The 23,826-nt window shown below is 37.2% G+C and overlaps 1 protein-coding gene across 4 annotated transcripts in view; it reads left to right on the top strand.

The window, feature by feature from the left end:
• Positions 1 to 2,169: 2,169 nt before the first annotated feature.
• Positions 2,170 to 23,826, top strand: part of emb (exportin-1 emb) — a 47,257-nt gene continuing 25,600 nt past the window's right edge. The window contains exons 1-9 of one of the 4 annotated variants that reach the window (XM_068389531.1): positions 2,170 to 2,265; positions 13,210 to 13,326; positions 14,014 to 14,188; positions 18,544 to 18,650; positions 20,485 to 20,715; positions 20,934 to 21,053; positions 21,282 to 21,410; positions 22,485 to 22,640; positions 23,410 to 23,601. In XM_068389531.1, the coding sequence (XP_068245632.1) occupies positions 2,263 to 2,265; positions 13,210 to 13,326; positions 14,014 to 14,188; positions 18,544 to 18,650; positions 20,485 to 20,715; positions 20,934 to 21,053; positions 21,282 to 21,410; positions 22,485 to 22,640; positions 23,410 to 23,601 (1,230 nt within the window). In that variant the 5' untranslated portion in view covers positions 2,170 to 2,262. The other 3 variants (XM_068389533.1, XM_068389532.1, XM_068389530.1) reach the window with 3 other exon arrangements.

Genomic DNA, 23,826 nt, shown 5'->3' with positions numbered 1-23,826 from the left:
GCTTCTAACCAATGAAATTTACACAATTTTACCTTGTTCTAACACAATGCCACAAAAAACTCGTTTCCTGCTTTAAATAATACTCTAAAATTGCTTCCATGTTATTTTTTTATCAGTCTGCAGATTTTATGCTTCATTTCCTGCTTCTAACCAATGAAATTTACACAATTTTACCTTGTTCTAACACAATGCCACAAAAAACTCGTTTCCTGCTTTAAATAATACTCTAAAATTGCTTCCATGTTATTTTTTTATCAGTCTGCAAATTTTATGCTTCATTTCCTGCTTCTAACCAATGAAATTTACACAATTTTACCTTGTTCTAACACAATGCCACAAAAAACTCGTTTCCTGCTTTAAATAATACTCTAAAATTGCTTCCATGTTATTTTTTTATCAGTCTGCAGATTTTATGCTTCATTTCCTGCTTCTAACCAATGAAATTTACACAATTTTACTTGGTTCTAACACACAATGCCACAAAAAAACTTGTTTTATGTCTTTTTTTCTCTTAATTTTTATCGATTCCTAAGTTATGAAAATTCCATGACAGATAATTACCCAATATTAATTCATTTCCTGCTTCTAACCAATGAAATTTACAGTATTACTCGGTTCTAACACAGAATCCCACAAAAAACTCGAGTTTTGTGTTTCTTTTTTATCGATTCCTAAGTTATGAAAATTCCATGACGGATAATGACCCACAATTCATTAAATAAAAGTCAAAAGCAATATAATATCTGGCATGTCCGTTCAACATGCATGGCGTAAGAACAGTGCTGTACTTGAAGGCTGCACCTGGAAGCCAGTCTAATGGCGAAACTGAATAAAAGTTACATGACGAGTGTAATTTTTTTCTCTCTTCTCCCCCATAAGAGTGGGATGAGTCTGAGTATAAGGCTCGACTCGAGTGTGACGCTTTCCATATTAATACTTTCTATTTTGGCTTAATTAATATAGGGCTTAATGTTTATCCTCTTTCTTAGACAGGAAATGACCATAGATTCAAAGATAAAAAAGATTATGGGTGGAGCCTTTCCTCCATAAACTGATGCAAGTCTGGCCAGCAGGTGCCATAACATATTTTCTAACTCGCATATTTGCCTTATCATTCTGTTGGTGGGAAACTTTATATAAATTAAACTGCGAGTCAACTAATTCAAATTGCGGTTTTCCAATGAAATTCAATATAAGCATCGGGTCAGTATAGTGTTCTAGATGTATGTAGGAACCTTAACACACAATCCTATCTGTTTACGTCAGTTGAATGACGTCATTCCTCTCCAAAGTAAACGTTTTCTTTTATTTGATTGTGCTTTAGGGGAAACTACTTCATTTTCGTAGGCTTTTTTTATGACGTGGCTCCTTATATTGTGTTCAGATACACTTTCATTACTAAATTGTGCGTATTATTCGACATTTATATATTATCTTAATCATATTAATGCATATGCATCTTGATAAGAATGAAATTACACAACCTTCTGGTGTCAGATAACTTCCGTTTCAGGATGTTACGTAAGAATATATATGACGTTAATTTTTTCCTTTCATCATCGTTAAAGAATTTAAAAAAAAAAACATAGAATGACTCAGTTTTTACTTTAAATATTGATTATATGTTCATCATTTTACAGACTACACAGTGTCTGCATTGGAAAAGCAAAATATTTATCGTCTCATTCACTTCCTGAAGTAAATGCCACTTGCAGTAACACAAGGTAGAAAGTATTACAATAAAAAGAAAAGTTATTCATGATGGGTAGGAATTTTAATCTGTACGTAACTATGCAATATACGAGAAGACGACCAATGAAATAAGCCACTGATATCATAAGTTGAAATCTTTAACTAAAAAGTTAAAATTATCAGTAATGGCGTTTTATCATAAAAAGAAATGCATCAGTTCAGTTGCGTGGTCATTGCGATCTTATACAGATTGGGCGTGGCAGTCTATACTCGGAGATATTATCACAGGTTATGAAACTACGAGAATTTTATAATATTTTTAATCACACGTGATATTATGCATTCCAATTTGGCGAAAACAAAGAAGAAATGTTTGTCTTAGACCAGCATAAACGCGCATGAATCACACGCGGAAAGAAAACGGGAATTTTGTAACCTCGATCCTGATTGGTCGAGATTTTCGTCCAGCAGCCAATCAGATGATCCGGTTAAACGCGGGAAGACACTCCATGCTTATGTAGAGAGAGGCCACAAAGAAAACATTAAAAATTTGATATTATAGGATCCCCAATGGTAAGAAAGGACACTTTAATAGGAGGGGATGAATAAAACTCACCGGGGGAATGTGTTTTTAATAATTTAAACGCAAATAATGACCAGAAATGAAAAGAGCCTCGGTTCTCCCGATCCGGTTTGCACCAGTTTCAAACCGAAATTTTCATGGCGTAAAGATTGAAGGTGTTGCAACCCGCCGTAAGAAATCCTCCGTAGCCCATTTTGTGACTCTAAAACAGCTTTGGGGCTGTTCCCTTGCGCGTAAGGAATCCTCCGAGGTGTGACTCGTGTGTATGTCCCGAAATACGCCGCCCCAGCACAGCCATAGGAAGGAAGGAAGCCCCTGCTGAAGGTGAGTTAATGGCGGGCCGTCACTGCGCACGGTTTTCCGTTATGGGAGAATTTGGACGCGATATCCTACGTTTCAGTTAGACCCGGACGTCCTACGAGCCGCGCCCTTTGTCCTTCGTTGTCGAAATCCTACGATCTTGGCCAGCTTTCACCCTTTGAGTGTTTCTAAAGCTTCGAAAAAGTAAAAAAAATCCAGGAAATCCTTCGCCCAAGCACGTGAGAGAGAAGACCTTTTTGTTTTAAGCCATCCTGCAGGACCTCCTGAAGGGACAGGGCACACGTCGTCATGGTTGTGAGTGATTTTATTATAGTTTGAGTCTATTATAGTTGTAATTTTAAGGTTTAGACGTAGGCTGTCGTAGGCCTCAGTCGGACCAAACAGGATTTTTCCTGTATCGGACCGTACAGGATAATAGCCTATCCTAGCCCTTCTGTGGCTAATCCTTATTCAATATCCTGTCTTCAGACAGGATAAAGGTCTGTTTATTACTCCTAGTAGTTTAAGATCTATGAATTTACCAATTTTTGTCATATTTTCGCTATATGTCATAAGTTTATCGAATATAGCTGGCTTAGGTTAGGCCCCATGGCAAGTAATCTTCTTTAGGGTTGTATGTAGGTTAGATATGTTAGGCCAAACTAGTTTTTCAGCTTATGAGGTTTGTTTATTCCTAGGTTAGGCCGACAGATTGCTTAGAATAGAGTTTTCCTATAATAGGGTATTGTGGCCCCATGTCGCAGATACATCGATGAATTGTACCGACTTCTTTTGTCTATAATTCATCTATATTAAATTGCGGTTCTTCATACTGCTTTTCTGGTCCTATACAGCATGGGAACCCTACTCCCTACGGGACCTCCACGGTCATTTTATCATGTTCGTTTGAAAGTATTCAACATTTCACAGTGCGTATTGCTCGTATATTATCAATTTTACACCATGAAATCACTTAGAGAACAAGAAAGTCTTCAGTTTCTCCTTGGAAGCCCTAATATCTCGTTTATTCATATGTCTCGTGCGAGCCTATTATATAGTCTCGTGCGAGCCTATTATATAGTCTCGTATATTATCAAATTTACACCATGAAATCACTTGGAGAACAAGAAAGTCTTCAGTTTCTCTTTGGAAGCCGTAATATCTCGGTTTTTTCATATGTCTCGTGCGAGCCTATTTTATAGTCTCGGGGCTGCATATTCAAAGGCTCTATAGACTACACTAGACGTATATTTTGATTCTAATAGTTTGAATACATCGTAACTATTCTTTTGTCAACACGATTTGTTGGATTCACAATATATAGCAATTCGCCTAGATATTTTGGACGTCCACTTGTCATAACTTTTTGGGTTATTGTACATATTTTAAACTTTATCCTCTCTTTGATAGGCAGTCAGTGTAAATCATTTAGGTATTTTTGTAGTGAATTACATGGCAATGTAACCTAGGAATAAAACTACTGTTTCTTATAGAAAAAATTACGATCTCTTAAAAAATTACACTAGTTTCCGTCGCAAATGAATAGTTTCAGAAATATATATACATCTATATCCTATGATAATGGGGACCCCCAGTGGGAACTCGGGGTTTTGGGTGGGGAAAACATACTGGGGAAATTAAATATAATTGTTTTCCTATAGTAAATAACATGAATTAAGCGAATATGATGTTCATTTCAATCGGACATTTAGTATATCTTATATGATTATAGTCCTAGTAGGTTAGGTTTTCCTTGTTTTCTTTCTTCATATGGCTATTTTCCCTGGTGACAGCCCTTGGGCTTATAGTATCCTTTTCCAATTAGGGTTGTAGCTTAGCTAATAATAATAGGAAGTTGAACTTGCTTTATATATATCTGAGCCGACCTTGTCCGCCAATCTACAATGCTTCCGTTTAGTTACGATCAAGGAGCACATGGTGCCTAAGTCAGGGTTAAGGCTAAATGTATTGTTTTTATGTTTACTTGCCAGTAGGCAACTAATTTAAATTGCTCCATTAACACGAGGTTATGCCTAGCCTATGAGGGGGATATTGTTATGTAATAAATAGATCATTATTTATTTTCCAATCATAGTTGTAGTTAAAATTTTAGGTAATTTTTGTTTAGGGTCAATGTTTAGTGATAATTTCTCTGATAAATTGTTTGCAGTGTTGAGAATTATTTTGTTTTTATAAAATTTAGTTTGTATTTACTCTGATGGCTTATCTGTCACGACCTGTCCTTTTGATAGCTGTTTCTGATTGTTTGTATACGACCGTCACTATGCCAGTGAGACCGATTCTCTGAAATAAATACATCTTAAAGCTTTACTCTCCCAGCAGAATGAGAAAAGGTTATATCGAGGCTAATCACATATTTATTCGTTTTGAATAATAATTTGCTTTTTCAGCTTATACCATTCCTGTCACTAAAGCATTACTTACTTTTTACGGGTTTATTTCTCGCCCACTGATGCACAAAATAGATTAATTTGCTTTTATTTACATGAGGATTGGCTTCGTTGATACAGTACAGATGTGTGTGTGCAGTGGTTAATAGGCTGACACTAGTGTTCTTTTTCATTTTACAAATCATAGAAATACTTGAGTGAAAGGTGTGGAATTCAACTATTAATTAGGTTAACGCGTTATCCGAGAGAAAAACGCTTTTTTTGGTAGCTTATTCCCAACTTGTTTCGGAATGACTCGCTGTTCTATGATGGCCTGTAGGTTGGTAAGCTAACTGATACCTACAGCAACACTCTACGTGGATAATTTTTTTTCTATTAACTGGTTATTCATTATGAGCCATAATACCGTCTTGTGTATTTTTTATATTTAAGATAAACAATTGGGCAGTTCTGTCTTTAGTATTTTCATGATATTAGATTGCCTTTTGCGATATACAAGATGGATCACATGAGTGTTTATACTTTATTTTGTTTATTTAAAAAAAAAGTTTGCATATCACTGGCAGGTACAGTACTGTAATATATTCATTCATTCTCACTTCAGATACGGATACAGTACATTTTTCACAAATGTAAAAAAAATAAACAGTGTAATGAAGACATTGATATCTAATAGTTCTCTTTAGTAATTTTTATAACTCATTGCAAATGGCTTCGTTGTTCCGTCCCAAATAGATAATGAGGTCCGCGATGGTTCATTTAAAGATTTGAATGTTTCATCCAGCATTCCATTTTGGCTTCCCACTTTTTTTAGCATACAGTATAAGCAAATGAGATTAGTAAAAAAAGAAAAAATACAGATTTCTGGTGATGGGAATTGATAAACTAGAATTTTTTATCTTTTTCAAGTTTTAAGCTTCCAATTAAATATGATTTTGTTCCTACACAAATATAAACTGTCACCCATTAATAGGAGTATATTTTCAGCAAAGCTACAAATGTCTGTTAAAACTTTTAAGGAGGGGTCAGGGAGTGCCCTCCCATCCAACGGGGCACTGAGACCCACAGTCTTTAACCTCTGGAAAGCACTGACATACTCCTGTTATCTTTACTTGGCTGTTTTAATTTTAGCTTTTTCTTTTAGATCATGGTTTTCGCCAGATTGTTGTGTGCGTGGATTTTTATGGAAGTCGAACGCTTTGCAGTTTTCTCACCAATTAGGTACCGTAGGTGTGACAGGTGTCAGCTCAGTCATCTGATATCCACTTCTTTCTTGTTGACAAATTTACCGTTGCTCTCTCTTCCCTTGCTGTGGTGACGACGTCAACTTAATGGAGGATATTGATTTTCTTTAGACGTGTCGGAGGAAGGAGCTATTGCGGCTGCCGAGCGTTGTCCCGCCTGCCCTTATCGTTCAATTTCTTCATCCTCCCCTGTTGTCCTTTTCGCTGCAAACTCCATGATTTGTATTGACAGGAGTAGCATTTCATCACTCCTACCATTTTTTCCCTGTTTGGGAGAGAGTGCTGTACCAGATCCGTGAAGGGCTTCAGGGTACATGTACTCAATGCATCACCGGTATGGTTTGAAGGTCATTGGCCCAATTAGCATTTCGCAAATTCAGTCTCCATTTCCAGCAAGGAAAACACCCCACACTAAAACATGCGCTCATGCACTCTAGGTTCATGACTGATGTAGCTTCCAAACCTACAAGAGACATCGCTTGCTGCCTTGACATGAAATTTCTTCAGAGTTTGATCAGTCACTTGCCATGTTACTGATGGTTCATGCTTTCCTGGTAGATTGTGTGTACTCTCCTTTTAGCATGCATTCATCATCTTTTGAATGGGCTCGCACTCCATTTAGCGCACATGCCTTTGACTTCGAGCATACACTCGCTCACACGTGCTCTCTGTTGCGTACATGTTTTACAGTTAGCACACACATTCCTGAAAACTTGTCTCGGCATGCCTACTCTCCTGTTCATTTGCCTGTTTGAGCATGCAAGTGTCCACCTGGAGGTCAATTAAGAGTACGTGAGTTCACATGCTTTGGCTTCACGATTGACATACATTACTTGAGCAACACGCACCTGGAATCCGCATGTGCATCAGGAACCAGTATTCCAGGAGTGGTTGACAATGTGGTAGCTATAGGAGGTGTTGTCAGTGATTGTAATCTCCATATTCAAGTGAAGATGGTATATATCACTCGGAGGAAAGGGACATATTGTACCAGGGAGAGCGGTATGTACCGGGAATGAAGAATTGTTCTAATATACTGTATAGCTCTTTCTAGTACTTGGTCCCATACGAGACCGAACACTTGCTCCTCAATCAGTTTAGAGGATGCTGCTTGCTCTCTGCCATCATCATATTTTCTTGAAGCTAAGGATATACAACAATACCTCAAATATGCCCAGCAAAAAGCAAGACACTCGTCTCCTTGTTTTATCTGACCGGGTGAGGGCTGTACCACATAGAAAAGTCAGCTTTTCGTCTGTTCAACAAAGTTAGACAATGTCAGGCCTGATTATTACTGAGTTCAGATGGTGCTGGACTTTCCAAATCTATCTACACTTCAGAGAACAGAATGTTTAGGCCAAAGGGCTTTTGTCACATCTGTTCAACACAGCAGTATCCTGAACAATGACAGGGAACTAAGGCATACGTACTCACTTTACACATCTGTTCAACACAGCAGTATCCTGAACAATGACAGGGAACTAAGGCATACGTACTCACTTTACCCTGTCTCCTCACCTGTTCTGTCAGTTTTTGTCTTCCTCTCCTATAGCCATGTCTTCAGATATCCCACTTTGAAGAGAAAGAGCAATTAGTCACCAAGGCACAGGACGACTTATGGGGCCTAGACTCATACTTTGACTACTCTTCTGCATGGTTTAATGGAAGGTGGAGCTTGTTATTGAATTCCTCCCCTTCCAGGTACAGTAATAGGTTCCGGTCCAAGCTACAGGAGTTATGCTCCTGATTACTATGCTAGGTTTCATGTGAGACCAAACTCGAGCATTGCGGGTCCGGATGTTAGCAGCACCCCTTGCTCTTCTGCTTCAGGACACTTAGGTGATTCTAAGCCTGTGGTACATACAGATAGAGTATCCATCTGGGCAGATTGTCTTAGTGTGCTCTCGCCTCGTACTCAAGGCAAGGTTCGTTTTGGGAATGCATCCTACCATGAGAATAAGTTATACACTCTCTACTAGGCAGGACATTGGCAGTCATCCACATACCTTTCCTGCACCTGGGGTATTCTTAGGGCGATTCAGTGACGATAACATATAGAAAAATGGCGAGGCAATCACTGTGAGTATCAAGAACATATCCTCCTGATACTGTAATTTGTATCTCATCACATTCCTGCTTTGTACACGAGGCAAGAAGATTCATTTTAGTATGTCTTCTCAGAGAATACATATCGGTACGTGGCACAGAATCACACCTGTTGTTATTGTTCGTTCTAGTACGAAACCAATCTGTCTACCCTCTGCAAGATGATGGGCACTGCCCTTGTCCCTTTCCCTCTTCGGAGGCTTCCAGATACGACAACCAGACAGGAGGTGGTAGGTGGAGCATACAATTCGCCATTGGTGCAAACCTATCTACGTTGACAGTCTCTCATCCCAGCTAACCGATTTCACAACTTTTTCACCTCAGGCATAGTCACCACTCACATGATCTCCATGGTTCAGGCCTTCCATATCACTCTGATCTATGTGTGGCATGGCTTGTGCTGTACTGTATCAATGTGACCAGTTTCTTATGTTCGTTGTTCAGACAGCTCTGTTAGATCCTTTGAGCTTGTTTTTCAGTAACTTCCAGTCATATAACTACTGACGGCCATCTTTTCCAGTCCACACTAACAGTGAAAGAGGAACCTATGATGGGTCTAATTGCTTTTACAGGCTAAGAGATCTTCCCTTCACGGCTGCTAAAGTTTCCCATTGGTCTTCTCTTTGTGTTTTCTCATAACAGGAACCTGATTACTTGCTCTTGCCTCAAGACGTGATCCCTCACACTGATCCTCCGTGATCATTGTTCTCACGGGATTGACCGCAGCCACGCTCGGGAACCGTGTGATTGAAAAGCCATACTCGGTATCCAATTTGAAAAACTCGATCGAAACTAATGGTCGTTCTTCGGGTGATTGTTACTTTTAGAGCCACTAGGAAACTATTACACCTGTATCCCGTCATTGGTTCTTTCCCAGCCAGGAATTTTTCGACGCTCAAGATCCCCGGTCTAGTTTGAAGGTCGTTGGCTCAAGTAGCTTGTCCCAAATACAGTCTCCATTTCCAGCAAGGAAAACGCCCCACACTAGAATGTGCTCATGCGGTCCAGGTTCATGATTGAACTAACTTCTAATTGCTTTTACATGCTTGGCACCTAACTTAAGTCTCTTACCTGCTGAGGTGTGGATCCTCTAGGCTTAGTTTATAATCATCAAGTTCCCTGTACTCATTCGTAAGTTGTTGTCAAGACTTCTTTCATTTGACGGAAGGCTAGTTCCTCGTGAGCGTCTCCCCACCGATCACTCTAGTAGTTCCTGTAACACTACTAGTCAGTAACCAGCGTTCTCCTTACCTTCAGATGGTGTTTGAAGCAGGAATAAGGAACAGTGTATCCTGGTAAAAGTGTCAATCCTTATTACTGGGATTCTGAAACCTGCGTATGAAACCAGGGAAGAATGGGACACATACCTAATTATCCTACCCATTTCAAAGATATGTCGTTTGTAGGTTGAAAGTAATCTTCACTTCTGCTCCCTAGTTGGTTATAGGGACTTCTCCTGAGGATGGTTCTCCTGTTAAAGGACAAGGGTTGAGTTCGTGTAGGTACAAATTACCCATTTTTTTTTAACTGTACAAACCTGAGTCCTTTCAAGTTACACATCCCGCCTCAACACTTTACAAGTTCAAGGCTGAAGGTCAAAGTGGAGCTCGAGTGATCTGTCAGGTTGGCGGGCCTTCGTTGCTACCCACCAGGAACTACCGTCACTTCGTTAAAAGTTTCAACTTCACTGAAAATATACATTCCAAAATCTTAGGGTTGTATTCTTATAAAAAAGTGTATTACTTAAAAAAAACTTTATACTTGAATATTTAGCCTTAATGTTATAAAATTTTTGCCTTTTTTTTTCTCCAGTTCGGTCTTTGATAGCAGACTCCTATCAAGTTGTAAGACAAAAACTTGGGAGGTCTGTAAAAATTTCCATCCCTATTCTATGAGAGAGAGAGAATATGAAAGTCATTATTCATCATAACTGAGAGAGCTATAATTAGGTCTTTGTACTGTACTTTCTTTATAGGATTTTTACATGATTCAGATCATCCTTTTCATTTAAATCTTCATAGACAAAGTTCTAATTTCTCTATGCGGTCTTGCATTTCCTTTCATAATTGTCAAGAATATATATAGAAATTTTATTCTATCAGTGACAAAATTGATGGAAGTTCAAACAAGGTGCATTTAAGTCATGTCAATTTATCTTTTACTTATTTGCAGTTACGCAATTAGAATTGTTTCTTATCTTTATGTAATGGATTGAAGTTTTAATGTTGTACTATAATTTATTCTTCACATTTCTGTTTCTTTTCCATACTGGGTTACATTCACTGATAGTGGCTTTGTGGCTTGTAGCATTTCACTTTCCTAGCTAGAGTTGGTTTAGGTATTAATAATAAAAGTTTAAAGGTATCTAGAGGTAGTCAAACTTATTTGGTGGGGGAATCTGTCCTGATTTAGGTTTCCAAATACAGTATTGCACAACAGGCAATGTAGTTTGGCATACCTTACTGTTGTGTATATGCCACTCACAAAGACAAGTTGATTAACTGAACAGCATCCATAACACTGAAACATCTTCATTGGGAGTTGCGCATTTAAGGTTTCTTGGATAATAAATCAGTTGCTCTACATTTCATGAGCAACAGGAGGGATCATAAAAGTATTTGTTATGATTGAAAAGTAGTTATTGAGACTCAGAGAGACTCAGATCATCTTTCATGTTGGTACCCCTGATATTACTCATCCAAACACTTGTGCTGGAGGTGTATTTTTTCCACCAGTTATAGAGTTTATTTGAAGTTTATAATAGTGTACATTGTATTTATATTCAAGATTTTTGTTGAATCTTTTCAACTAGTGGACATTATTTTCTTATACAGTATTTTTTTTTTACCAAAAGATATCAAGATTTTATTTTCATCTCTGGTGGAATGTATAGTGCAACATGATTTCTATTGTTTTTGTAGCCATGTGGCATTGCATTGTTTAGCCATGTTATTGATTTACAAAAAAGGAAAATTTCTTAATCAGGATTTTACATATTCTGTATTACTATATTTAAATATTCCATGTTTGGAAATGACTTTGCAAAAATATTTTTTTTTAGGTAATCATTCATTTCAACTGCTGCTGTTGTGTCTGTCTACTAGTGATGTATAGTTAAAGGGGGCCTTTCAATTTAGGACTATTTTTCAAACTGGTGATTGAAAGTGGACAGAAATAAATTTATTCATGAGTAACATGATGTCTCGGCTGTGCTAAGTGATACAAATGTTCGAATGTCTCAATTTTTTTTTTTTTTCATTCTTATGATATGCAACCATTGTTTATTGGCAGAATTTGATCTAATCTAATAGCACCCCATTTATTACAAATGTTAAGTTCTAGAAATAGGAATGAATGGCGAGCGATTGTGATGCAGTTCCGCTAGGCCCTGCTGCTTCCTCCGATGCCTTAGATGACCGCGGAGGTAGCAGCAGTAGGGGATTCAGCATTATGAAGCTTCATCTGTGGTGGATAATGCGGGAGGGTGGGCTGTGGCACCCTAGTAGTACCAGCCGAACTTGGTTGAGTCCCTTGTTAGGCTGGAGGAACGTAGAGAGTAGAGGTCCCCATTTTTGTTTTGTTTCATTTGTTGATGTCGGCTACCTTCCCAAAATTGGGGGAAGTGCCTTCGTATATGTATGTATTTATGTATGTTAAGTTCTTCAGTAGGTGACGATGAGTTGACAGAGGTGGGTCGCCTACTGTTGTCTGTATGCATAACTATGGCTCACCAGGTCAATCCTGGGCTTGGACATTTCAGATGAGGATTTAGGGCCATGAGGACGTCTAGTGTGACGCTGCCGTATCTTTATGGTGAAGCGCCCTGTACTAACCTGCTCCAGGTCAATCCATTGTTACCACTCATTTGCCAGACCTTATATTCTCTAGCAAGGGTCCTTTGCATCTCTAAAGGAACGAGACACCCCTCTTGTGTTGGAGTTTTGGAAATTCAGATTACAGTATTGCATTTTTTGGCTTGAGCATCTAAATTTTCTTTTAAATAATTGTTAATGAAAGCAATGTGTTTTATTACTAGGAAGTTCATTTTGCGTAAATGAGCGTGTCGTGTCCTGTAGGCAACCGTTTTAATTTTACCATTTCCTTTTTAAAGATTTTTTTATTGAACAATTTTAAATCTTTAACATCAGAACGAAGTTAAAAATTAATAACCCACAAGGAAAAATATAAATATTGACAAAGTAACTCGTTCTTTACTGTTTGAGGAGAATATAGTAGTGGCTAACATCAGGTGATGGAAGAGGAGGAGAATGGGTTAATGCTTGGAAGGAGAATCTTCCTCCTCAAGCATATCTGGTAAACTGTCGGGTTCTCTTGAACGAGGTTCACTATCGCTAACTGAATAACTTCAGGTTATTTTCTATGGACATTTGGTTGTCTCTCTTATTTTTCATTCGGACATTTGGTTGTCTTTTATTTTTTATTCGTGTACAGTTTTGTCAAACTTGTCTAGATGCAATTACTTCTGTCTTTTTAGTTTCAAATGGCTTGAAAATGAGGTAAAAAATCAATTGAACGCTTATTGGCGTATGGGCACCGCATAACTGATTTTGTACCAGCCTCATTAAAGCTCCCTTCTCGATCTAGGAGGGAAGATAGTATAAGAAAGAAAAGCGTAAGAGAACAGGTTTAACCTCATGACTTTTGTGCCATGGTGACAAATAAAATTTCATGCTAATATACTTTTTTATTTAGGTAAACTTAAAAAGTAGTTGAAGTCTGAGGAAAGTATTCTTAGAAATTACATTGCAGTAAATGTTCCATAGAAATTTTACATATATCATAATGAATGTTTCACCGATTTCTTTTATTCGTTTTGTAGAACACGTGAATTTATATTTTTTAACCATTTCAGATTGAGAGAATGAGTTTGACGGTAGAGGCGTCAAAGCTTCTTGACTTTAACCAGAAACTTGATATACCATTGTTAGACAATGTCATCGGTTGTATGTACAATGGAATTGGAGAACAGGTATGTGAGATTTGATGTGATTGTATTTAATGTTTTACAATTACAATTTTACTTATTAAAAACATAACCCTTCGATTAGGGTGGGTGTTTATATGCTTATTGTGTATGTCATATTTATATTTATATATATGTATACATATGCGTAAAAATCACAGGAAAACGTGATGCTCAGATGCAGAAGAACCACAGGGAAAATGAAAATACGAAATACAGTATACGGTTAAGTCATTGTTCTCTAAACCTCTATATGTATGTTCGTATGTTTACTTTCCCTATAAAATATAAAGAAACCTTTCTCAATAAATCAGTCCTCTGAAGAAGTATCACGAAACTAGTCAGGACTTAACCGTATATTTCGTATTTTCATTTTCCCTGTGGTTCTTCTGCATATATATATATATATATATATATATATATATATATATATATATATATATATATATATATATATATATATATATATGGGCTAATTATTAGTAAAGTACTTTAGTAATACAGTACCGTATATCAATGTAAGGTACGCTAAGTTGATTCTGTTTAAATTAAGTAAAAGATAAGGTTCTTGGGAGAAAATTGAGAATTTTAGTCTTCATCATATGATGATGACATATCTTCAGTAAATACTGTAATTGTACATTTATATTTTTGATTAATCTGATTTGGTAAATATTTTTCTCTCTATTGCAGCAACGTATAGCTCAAGAAGTTTTGACCACACTAAAAGAACACCCGGATGCTTGGACACGTGTAGATGCCATATTAGAATTTTCACAAAACCAGCAAACAAAATATTATGCCCTTCAGATTCTTGAACAGGTTATCAATACAAGATGGAAGGTTTTGCCTCGAGATCAGTGTGAAGGTGGGTGTTTTTTTTTTTTTATTTATTTATATATATATACATACACTCACAACAACAACATGTTTTAGAAATCCTGTGTGAAATTTTTAATAGTCAACCAATTTTTACAGTAAAAATTGTGCCTTCATTTTCACTTCAATTTTCTTGGAGAACGTATTGTTTTCAACCTAATGATTTTCATGACAAACCGTATTTGCTTAATGGATAAAGGAAATTTTAACATGGAAAAATAAGTTTCCGATTTCCTCACCCAAGTCTGACAATGCTAAATACAGTAATCCTTGGGCTATCGTTGGTGTCTCGTTCCGGTACAGTATCTGAAAAGCCACCAAGTAGATACAGAAATCACTTCTGTATTTTGTTCCAGATTTTTCATATTTATTTTCATAAATTTAAGCACTGCGTGTCGTAAGAGGCGACTAAAAGGGACGGGACGAGGGGGCTGGGAACCCCCTCTCCTGTATAAAATTCCTGCGAGACATCGACAAGGAGATGGAGCTGGGGGGAGAGTGACTGCTCCCCGCACTCTAGTTTTGGGGTGGTTAAATTTGCGTCGATGTAGTACGATAGAGAGTAAAAGATGTGAGATTGGAAGTATGTTTAGAAGTAGAAGGATGGATGTATTGGCCTTGTGTGAGACAAAGATGGAAGGAAAGGGTGAAGTGATGTTTTGTGAAATGTCTGGTAGAGTGTCTGGGATTGAAAGGGGAAGAGCGAGAGAGGGTGTGGCGTTATTGCTGAGTGAATGGATGACAGGTAAAGTAGTGGAATGGAAGGAGATATCATCTAGGTTAATGTGGGTAAGGGTTAGGTTGGGTAGGGAATGTTGGGCGTTTGTCAGTGCGTATGGGCCAGGTAGTGAGAAAAGTGAAGAAGAGCGGAATGAGTTCTGGAATGAATTAACTAGGTGTGTAGAAGGACTGGGTAGAAGGAATTATGTAGTTGTTATGGGTGACTTAAATGCTAGAGTGGGCGCTGGAGAGATAGGTGTCATTGGTAAGTATGGCGTACCAGGTGAAAATGAGAGTGGTGAGAGACTGGTAGACATGTGTTGAACAAGAGATGGTAATAAATGCTAGCTTCTTTAAAAAGAAAGATAAAAATAAGTATACATGGGTAAGAGTGGCAAATGGAAGAGTAGTAGAAAGGGCATTAATGGATTATGTGGTGGTAACTAATAGAATGTTTGGAAGATTGAAAGACGTGCACGTGTTTAGGGGTATGGTTAACGGTATGTCTGATCATTTTTTGGTGGAAGGAAAATTAGTTCTAGCAAAAGAGTGGGGGAATAGAGTAGGTGGATGTAAAAGGGGGGTAGTGAGGATTGAAGAGCTAATAAAACCGGGGGTAAAAAGTAAATATCAGGAAAGGTTGAAAATGGCATATGATGAGGTGAGAGTAAGAGAAATTGGTAATTTAGAGGAGGAGTGGAAGTTAGTAAAAGAAAATTTTGTTGGGATTGCAAGTGATGTATGTGGCAAGAAGGTTGTTGGAGGCAGCATGAGGAAGGGCAGTGAATGGTGGAATGAAGGAGTGAAGGTGAAAGTGGAAGAGAAAAAGAGGGTTTTTGAAGAATGGCTGCAGAGTAATAGTATAGAGAAGTATGAAAAATATAGAGAGAAAAAGGTGGAAGTAAAGCGCAAGGTACGTGAGGCAAAGAGGGCAGCTGACCTGAGGTGGGGTCAGGGATTGGGTCAGTCATATGAAGAGAATAAGAAGAAGTTTTGGAAAGAAGTGAAGAGAGTAAGGAAGGCTGGCGCAAGAATTGAAGAGACAGTGAAAGATGGAAATGGAAGGTTGTTAAAAGGAGAGGAGGCAAGGAAAAGGTGGGCGGAATATTTTGAAAGTTTGCTGAATGTTGAGGATAATAGGGAGGCAGATATAATTGCTGTTCCAGGTGTTGAGGTGCCAGTGATGGGAGATGAGAATGAGAGAGAGATTACAATAGATGAAGTGAGGAGAGCACTAGATGAAACGAGAGTAGGAAAAGCATCTGGTATGGACGGTGTGAAAGCTGAGATGTTGAAGGAAGGGGGTGTGACTGTACTTGAATGGTTGGTGAGATTGTTTAATATGTGTTTTGTGTTGTCAATGGTACCAGTAGATTGGGTTTGTGCATGTATTGTACCACTATATAAGGGTAAGGGAGATGTGCATGAGTGTTGTAATTCAAGAGGTATTAGTTTGTTGAGTGTAGTTGGAAAAGTGTATGGTAGAGTATTGATTAATAGGATTAAGGATAAAACAGAGAATGCAATCTTGGAAGTACAGAGTGGTTTTAGAAGAGGTAGGGGTTGTATGAATCAGATTTTTACAGTTAGGCAGATATGCGAGAAATATTTAGCAAAAGGTAAGGAGGTGTATGTTGCGTTTATGGATCTGGAGAAAGCATATGATAGAGTTGATAGGGAAGCAATGTGGAATGTGATGAGGTTATATGGAGTTGGTGGAAGGTTGTTGCAAGCAGTGAAAAGTTTATACAAAGGTAGTAAAGCATGTGTTAGAATAGGAAATGAAGTGAGTGATTGGTTTCCGGTGAGAGTGGGGCTGAGACAGGGATGTGTGATGTCGCCGTGGTTGTTTAATTTGTATGTTGATGGAGTGGTGAGAGAGGTGAATGCTCGAGTGCTTGGACGAGGATTAAAACTGGTAGGCGAGAATGACCATGAATGGGAGGTAAATCAGTTGTTGTTTGCGGATGATACTGTACTGGGAGCAGACACAGAAGAGAAGCTTGACCGACTAGTGACAGAATTTGGAAAGGTGTGTGAGAGAAGGAAGTTGAGAGTTAATGTGGGTAAGAGTAAGGTTATGAGATGTACGAGAAGGGAAGGTGGTGCAAGGTTGAATGTCATGTTGAATGGAGAGTTACTTGAGGAGGTGGATCAGTTTAAGCACTTGGGGTCTATTATTGCAGCAAATGGTGGAGTGGAAGCAGATGTACGTCAGAGAGTGAATGAAGGTTGCAAAGTGTTGGGGGCAGTTAAGGGAGTAGTAAAAAATAGAGGGTTGGGCATGAATGTAAAGAGAGTTCTATATGAGAAAGTGATTGTACCAACTGTGAAGTATGGATCGGAGTCGTGGGGAATGAAAGTGATGGAGAGACAGAAATTGAATGTGTTTGAGATGAAGTGTCTAAGGAGTATGGCTGGTGTATCTCGAGTAGATAGGGTTAGGAACGAAGTGGTGAGGGAGAGAACGGGTGTAAGAAATGAGTTTGCGGCTAGAGTGGATATGAATGTGTTGAGGTGGTTTGGCCATGTTGAGAGAATGGAAAATGGTTGTCTGCTAAAGAAGGTGATGAATGCAAGAGTTGATGGGAGAAGTACAAGAGGAAGGCCAAGGTTTGGGTGGATGGATGGTGTGAAGAAAGCTCTGGGTGATAGGAGGATAGATGTGAGAGAGGCAAGAGCGTGCTAGAAATAGGAATGAATGGCGAGCAATTGTGACGCAGTTCCAGTAGGCCCTGCTGCTTCCTCCGGGGCCTTAGATGACCGCGGAGGTAGCAGCAGTAGGGGATTCAGCATTATGAAGCTTCATCTGTGGTGGAAATGTGGGAGGTTGGGCTGTGGCACCCTAGCAGTACCAGCTGAATTCGGTTTAGTCCCTGATTAGGCTGAAGGAACATAGAGAGTAGAGGTCCCCTTTTTGTTTTGTTTCTTTGTTGGTGTCGGCTACCCCCCAAAATTGGGGGAAGTGCCTTGGTATATGGATGGATGGACTTTCCTAACAATTATAAACCCATTACTCATACTCAAAACACTTTTTAAGCAGAAATTTACTTTTAATTAACCCTTTCACCTCAAAGGACGTACCGGTATGTTCTTGCAAAACACTGTTAATTACATATTTCTGATAATTTTATGAGAAACTTCAGGCATTTTCCAAAAGAATGAGACCAACCTGACCTCTTTAGGACAAAAATTAAGCCTGTTAGAGCAATTTAAAAAGATTATATAGCCAAATGTGCTTGAAATTTAACCTTATGGTGAGGGTAAAAGGGTAAACATATCCTTACACATACGTAAATTAAGATTTTTTTTAAACGGAACTCATTAATGTATATACGTACTGTACTGCTCAGTCAGGCCTTGCTGTTACCTATCTATATGTCCATTTACTGGGGCCAAAAAGTACAGCTGTATATGAAATGAAAAGGATTTTAACCACTGAATTTTATGCCATATTTTTGTGGTCTGTTGGGTAATTTTATGTGGATACATGTAAAATCATTTAAAACTTTCAACAGTATAATTACTGCAATTAAGATATACATTATTCTTGTTCTCTTATACCAACTATTGGTATATTATTGTCCTTTCAAGTCGACTATTGACACATTTTGATCTTTCCAGGCATCAAGAAATACATAGTCAATGTCATCATAAAGCTCTCTAGTACACCGGAGTCTTTGGAGAGAGAGAAGGTCTATCTAAATAAACTAAACATGATTCTTGTACAGGTAAGCTGGTGTATATTTATTTGATCTGTCATATTTGATGAAAGTCCATGTCACTAGGCAAGGTCTTTTGAAATTTTTTTTAATATAAAGTTTATATCAGTTGAAAATGGCAGTATGTTTTAAGAAATTAAACCGAGACTTAGAGCTGAAGTTACAGATAAATATTTTGAAATTGAATGCACAAATTATCGTTTGTAACAGATGAGAACAATCTTGGGGTTATAAAATTATTATACCGTCATTTGCGGTCGTTTTATTGTTGATAAAACATGAACAAAATGGTCCTCCTGTTATGCAACATGTAGGAATTTCTAGGGAAGCGGAAAATATTTGTAATATCATTAGTTATCACTTAGATATGTAAATGCGTTCGTTTGCTCGTTATGATCGGCAATGAAATGTAAACAAAATGTTTTCGGTTTTATGCAGCATGTGTAGGGAAAACGTGGTTAAAAAACTCATTTAATTTATTTTGAATTTGTAAGAATAAACTAAGTAAAATAGTATTAGTAATACTATCATCATTACATAACCATTACTTGGTAAGATATTTATTGCTGCAAAAGTAAATCTATACACAGATGTGTAAATTCATTCTGTCGATGTGGTTGGCAATGAAACATAAAATAATGCTTTTGCAGTTTAAGCGACATGATTAGTTTTGGATTTTTGAGGATACAGCAAAAGGTACCCTATACACTGATGGTTTTGTAATCCACCAGTCGTCGTATACAACAGATTGTGACCTAAATTCATTATCGTTTGCCCTAATTTTCCACCTTGTCTTATTTAAAGGTAGTTTTATATGGTATGCGGAAATATGTGGTTATTGGAAGAGGAGTTGATATTTGGAAGTAATAAGATTTTGTGAGGTTAGCATTGGAAAAAAGGAAGTAATTTCATAGTTGAAGAGGTAAACATCAATATAACCGAGTATTGGGAGGGTATGAAAACAGAAAATTTTATATTTATTTTGTTTATTTACACTGAATGCTTATACTCTAGCCATTATCATAACCTTTGAGATTTAAGTGTCATAGTAACCATCAGAATTTCAAAGAAAATTAACCATGCTATATAGCTAGTTAGAAAGATCATAAGGAATTAATGCAGTAAAATAGAGAAAAAGCAATTGGCTAAGGTAGCTGGTATAAAGTTGCTTAAATAGTTTACAGGTTTCATTTATACCATTTGGTAAAAATTTTTAAACATCTATTCACTGTGATTATCATTTCAAATGAAAACCACATCTCATCTCAAGCACTATTTTCCCAAATTTGGTCATAGCTACATCCACAACAGAACAGATTTGGTTACTTTTGTATTAACATTCTTGTGAATTAAAGTGATAGATATTTCCTTTCTTACAATGTATTACTTTAGGCAAAGGTTTAGCTTTATTATGATCAAACTTTCTTCTTGGTGTTAGTGTGCAAGAGTTTGGCTTTATTAAAATCAAACTTCCTTCTTGGTGTATGTGCGTCAAAGTAAGTTTTTATAGATATATATGTAAACATAGTTAGCCGCCTATACTATTGTCCATTTCTTTTAGCGATGCATATTTGCACCGACTCGCGGCGGTGCCCTTTTAGCTCGGAAAAGTTTCCGGATCGCTGATTGGTTAGAATTATCTTGTCCAACCAATCAGCGATCCGGAAATTTTACCGAGCTAAAAGGGCAACGCTGCGATCGGTGCAAATATGCATCGCTAAAAGAAATGGACTAAAGTGTTTTAATTTTTGTAATATCTGTGAAATCTTATCTGGTATAGTTGTGACCTTCCCAAGAAAACTTTTCGACTTACTCTCTAACTGGCATATTCATTTTCTTGCAGATCTTGAAACGTGAATGGCCGAAGAATTGGCAGTCATTTATCCCAGACATCGTCGGAGCTAGTAAAACAAACGAATCCATGTGCCAGAACAACATGGTCATATTGAAATTGTTGTCAGAGGAAGTCTTTGATTTTTCCACAGGCCAAATGACACAGACTAAAGCCAAACATTTGAAGGACACTATGTGTTCGGAATTCCAGCAAGTGTTCCTTCTTTGTCTTTTTGTTATGGTAAGAGGGTTTATTATCGTTGGAAGGACGTCAATTTAAAAATGTCAGTGACATGGCATTATGAGCTCATACGGTTCATTTCTATTTTATAGAGTAAAAAAAAGTCATGGCTTGAAAAACATCTCTACTGCAATTTATTTTCAGCATAATGTGCATGTGTTTTTATATGAAATTTAAGGGACTTTAAATTTACAGTTTTTTGTACTTTTATTTTACAGGAGAATTCCCAAAATCCAACTCTAGTTAGTGCAACATTAGAAACACTTTTGCGGTTTCTGAATTGGATACCCCTAGGATATATATTTGAAACAAAATTGATAAGCACACTCATATATAAGGTAATGGTGATTTTCTATTTTGTATATTGGAATGTATTGTTGATAAATACACTATTTGTTTTATAAAAGAATGTGTTGTTGAGATATACAATTTGTTTTATACAGAATCCTCAGGGATGGGCAATAAAATGCTTTTTATCTAGCCTAGAAGGGTTATGGTTCAGTGATACTGCTCAACCTCAAAATGTTTTTTATTTTGCATAACTATCAAACCCTTCTTTCTTTCAGTTTTTGGGTCTGCCCCTTTTCCGTAACGTCACTTTGAAGTGCTTGACGGAGATAGCCGGAGTTGCAGTGCCATCCTATGATGAATCGTACATCATGATGTTTTCCCAGACCATTTCTCAGCTTCAGGAGGTGAGCTATTTTAACCCTTTTACCCCCAGACTATTTGGAAATTTCCAGCCCTTAACCCCCAGGGGGTTATTTTTTTCCCAGCACATTTTGCAGTATATTTTTTTTTAATTGCTCTAACAGCCTAAGTTTTGTCATAGAGAGGTCAGGTTGGTCTCATTCTCTTGGAAAATGTCTGAATTTTCTCAAAAAATTATCAAAAATATGAAAAAAATAGTTTTTATATCATTTTTTTGCAAGGACGTACCGGTATGTCAATGGGGGTAAAGGGATGGCTTTTGTGAAACGTACCAGTACGTCCTTTGGGGGTAAAAGGGATAAGATTTAATTTCTCAGGAAATATCGTTTATCAAACTACTCGAGATCTATGGTTTACTGGAAATGTTGAGGAATTGTAATTGAAAATAAATTTTATTTATTTGTTTTGTCTTGCATGATTATGTTTATACAAATCAAAACATTAGTTTAGAAAAATGTAAGAAAATACAAAAAACTAAGAACAGATCAGAAATGAATTTTAACATGACCAAAGTACAGACACCTCTCATCTTTTAATTTTGCTTTATACAAAATAGCAAACTTAAAATAACCTGGACATATATAGGGTTTTCATTACAAGGAATGTCAGCTTCTGCAACTTTAATTTTTTTATCTGATAATTTTGATTTTCTAATTTATCCAGCTTATATACCATTTAAATAGGAATAACATATTCTTAATGCAGATAGAAGTACTAGTAATAAAACTAAAATCAATGCGATAAAAAAAGGTTAGTAGAATTTTTATTTTTGTCGCCCAGAAACTTACTGGCGATTCGACCTGAGCTAGCACGCTGCCTGACCCCGGGGTCGCCTCAGGGCACGTACCACACTGCCAGAGGTTGACCCCGTAGAAAACGGGAAGAGGGGGGTAAACTATACAAAAAGCTGGTCGGTTAGGTAGAGTTAACCAGTAACTCCTAAGAAGGTAGTTCTAGGTAAGTATGTTAGGAAAAATACAAATTACTTAAGAATTTGTGATTTTTGTATCAATGTTGGTTCTTTGCATAGATTTAATTCAATTAATTAATTTCCACAGATGCTTCCTTTAAGCACCAACATCAAAGATGCCTATGCCAACGGCCAAGATGCCGAGCAGCAGTTCATCCAGAATCTAGCCTTATTTTTGTGTACTTTCTTGAAGGAGAGAGGGTCTTTGGTAGAGAAGGAACAACTCAGCGATTCTTTGCTCAAGGTGTGGTATTACACGTTTTGTGTTTTTGTTATTTGTCATTCTTGTAATTGAAGGTCTAAAGTATAGACGAAACTTACCAATGAAATCTTAACAGAAGGGTTCAGAGTTTTGTCGAACCTTTGTGTGTATCCATATGCAGAACACAAAATAGGCATTATTAACAGAAACTGAGTGATTGGGGTAAACTTAACCCTTTTACCCCAAGGCTATTTGGAACTTGACAACCCTCAACCCCAGGCATTTTCTTTCAAGCACATTTTGCAATATATTTTTTTTTTTAAATTGCGCTAACAGCCTTAATTTTCGTCATAGAGAGGTCAGGTTGGTCTCATTATTTTGGATAATGCCTGAAGTTTCTCAGTTATCAAAAATATGCAAAAAAATGTATATAGCAGTTTTTTGCAATGATGTACCGGTACGTCCATGGGGGTAAAGGGATGAGTTTTGTGAAACGTACCAGTACGTCCATTGGGGGTAAAAGGGTTGTGTTTCCTAGTTGTGACCTTTTTGCCAGCCATTCATTAATATCATACCATGCTGTTTTTCCTGTTGAAGCCCTTGGTCTTATAGTATCCAGCTTTTCCAACTAGGGTTGTAGCTTAGCAAGTAACAATAATAATAATAATGTCATTGCTAAAAAACTCCTTGTTTTGTTGTAATCTATTTATATTGTTAAAAGGCGTTTTTAAATCTTGGGAGTTTAGAATTGAATTGGTACAAATGAAAGATTTATTTAGATTTTCACGTTATGCCTAAATTTTTTTTTCAGGCATTGCAGTACCTGATTCTGATATCTGAAGTAGAAGACACAGAAATTTTCAAAATATGCCTCGAGTACTGGAATGCTCTGGCATCCGATCTTTACAGAGAATCTCCGTTTCTTCCTCCCACTGGTTCTTCCCCGTTGTATCTTCCAAGACCAAATTCTAGAAGACAGTTTTACCAGCCCATTCTCACAAAGGTATTGTTTAGATATACAATTCTAACAGTTGATAGTGCTTCCAGAAGTCTAAAATTACTGCCAGATCTTAGCTCAGACATCTATAATGTTTACAATGCGTCCATTTTATGAATAGTACTTACTTGGCAGTTATATATATATTCAGCTATATATATATAACTGCCAGGTAAGTATTCATAAAACTTTGTTTTATCATAAAAACTCCATTTTTATGAATAGTACTTA

The sequence above is a fragment of the Palaemon carinicauda genome, chromosome 16 (genome assembly GCF_036898095.1).
Source record: "Palaemon carinicauda isolate YSFRI2023 chromosome 16, ASM3689809v2, whole genome shotgun sequence".
Lineage (NCBI taxonomy): Eukaryota > Metazoa > Arthropoda > Malacostraca > Decapoda > Palaemonidae > Palaemon > Palaemon carinicauda.
Note: the sequence above shows the minus strand (reverse complement) of the source record. Positions and strands in the feature narration are given on the sequence as shown.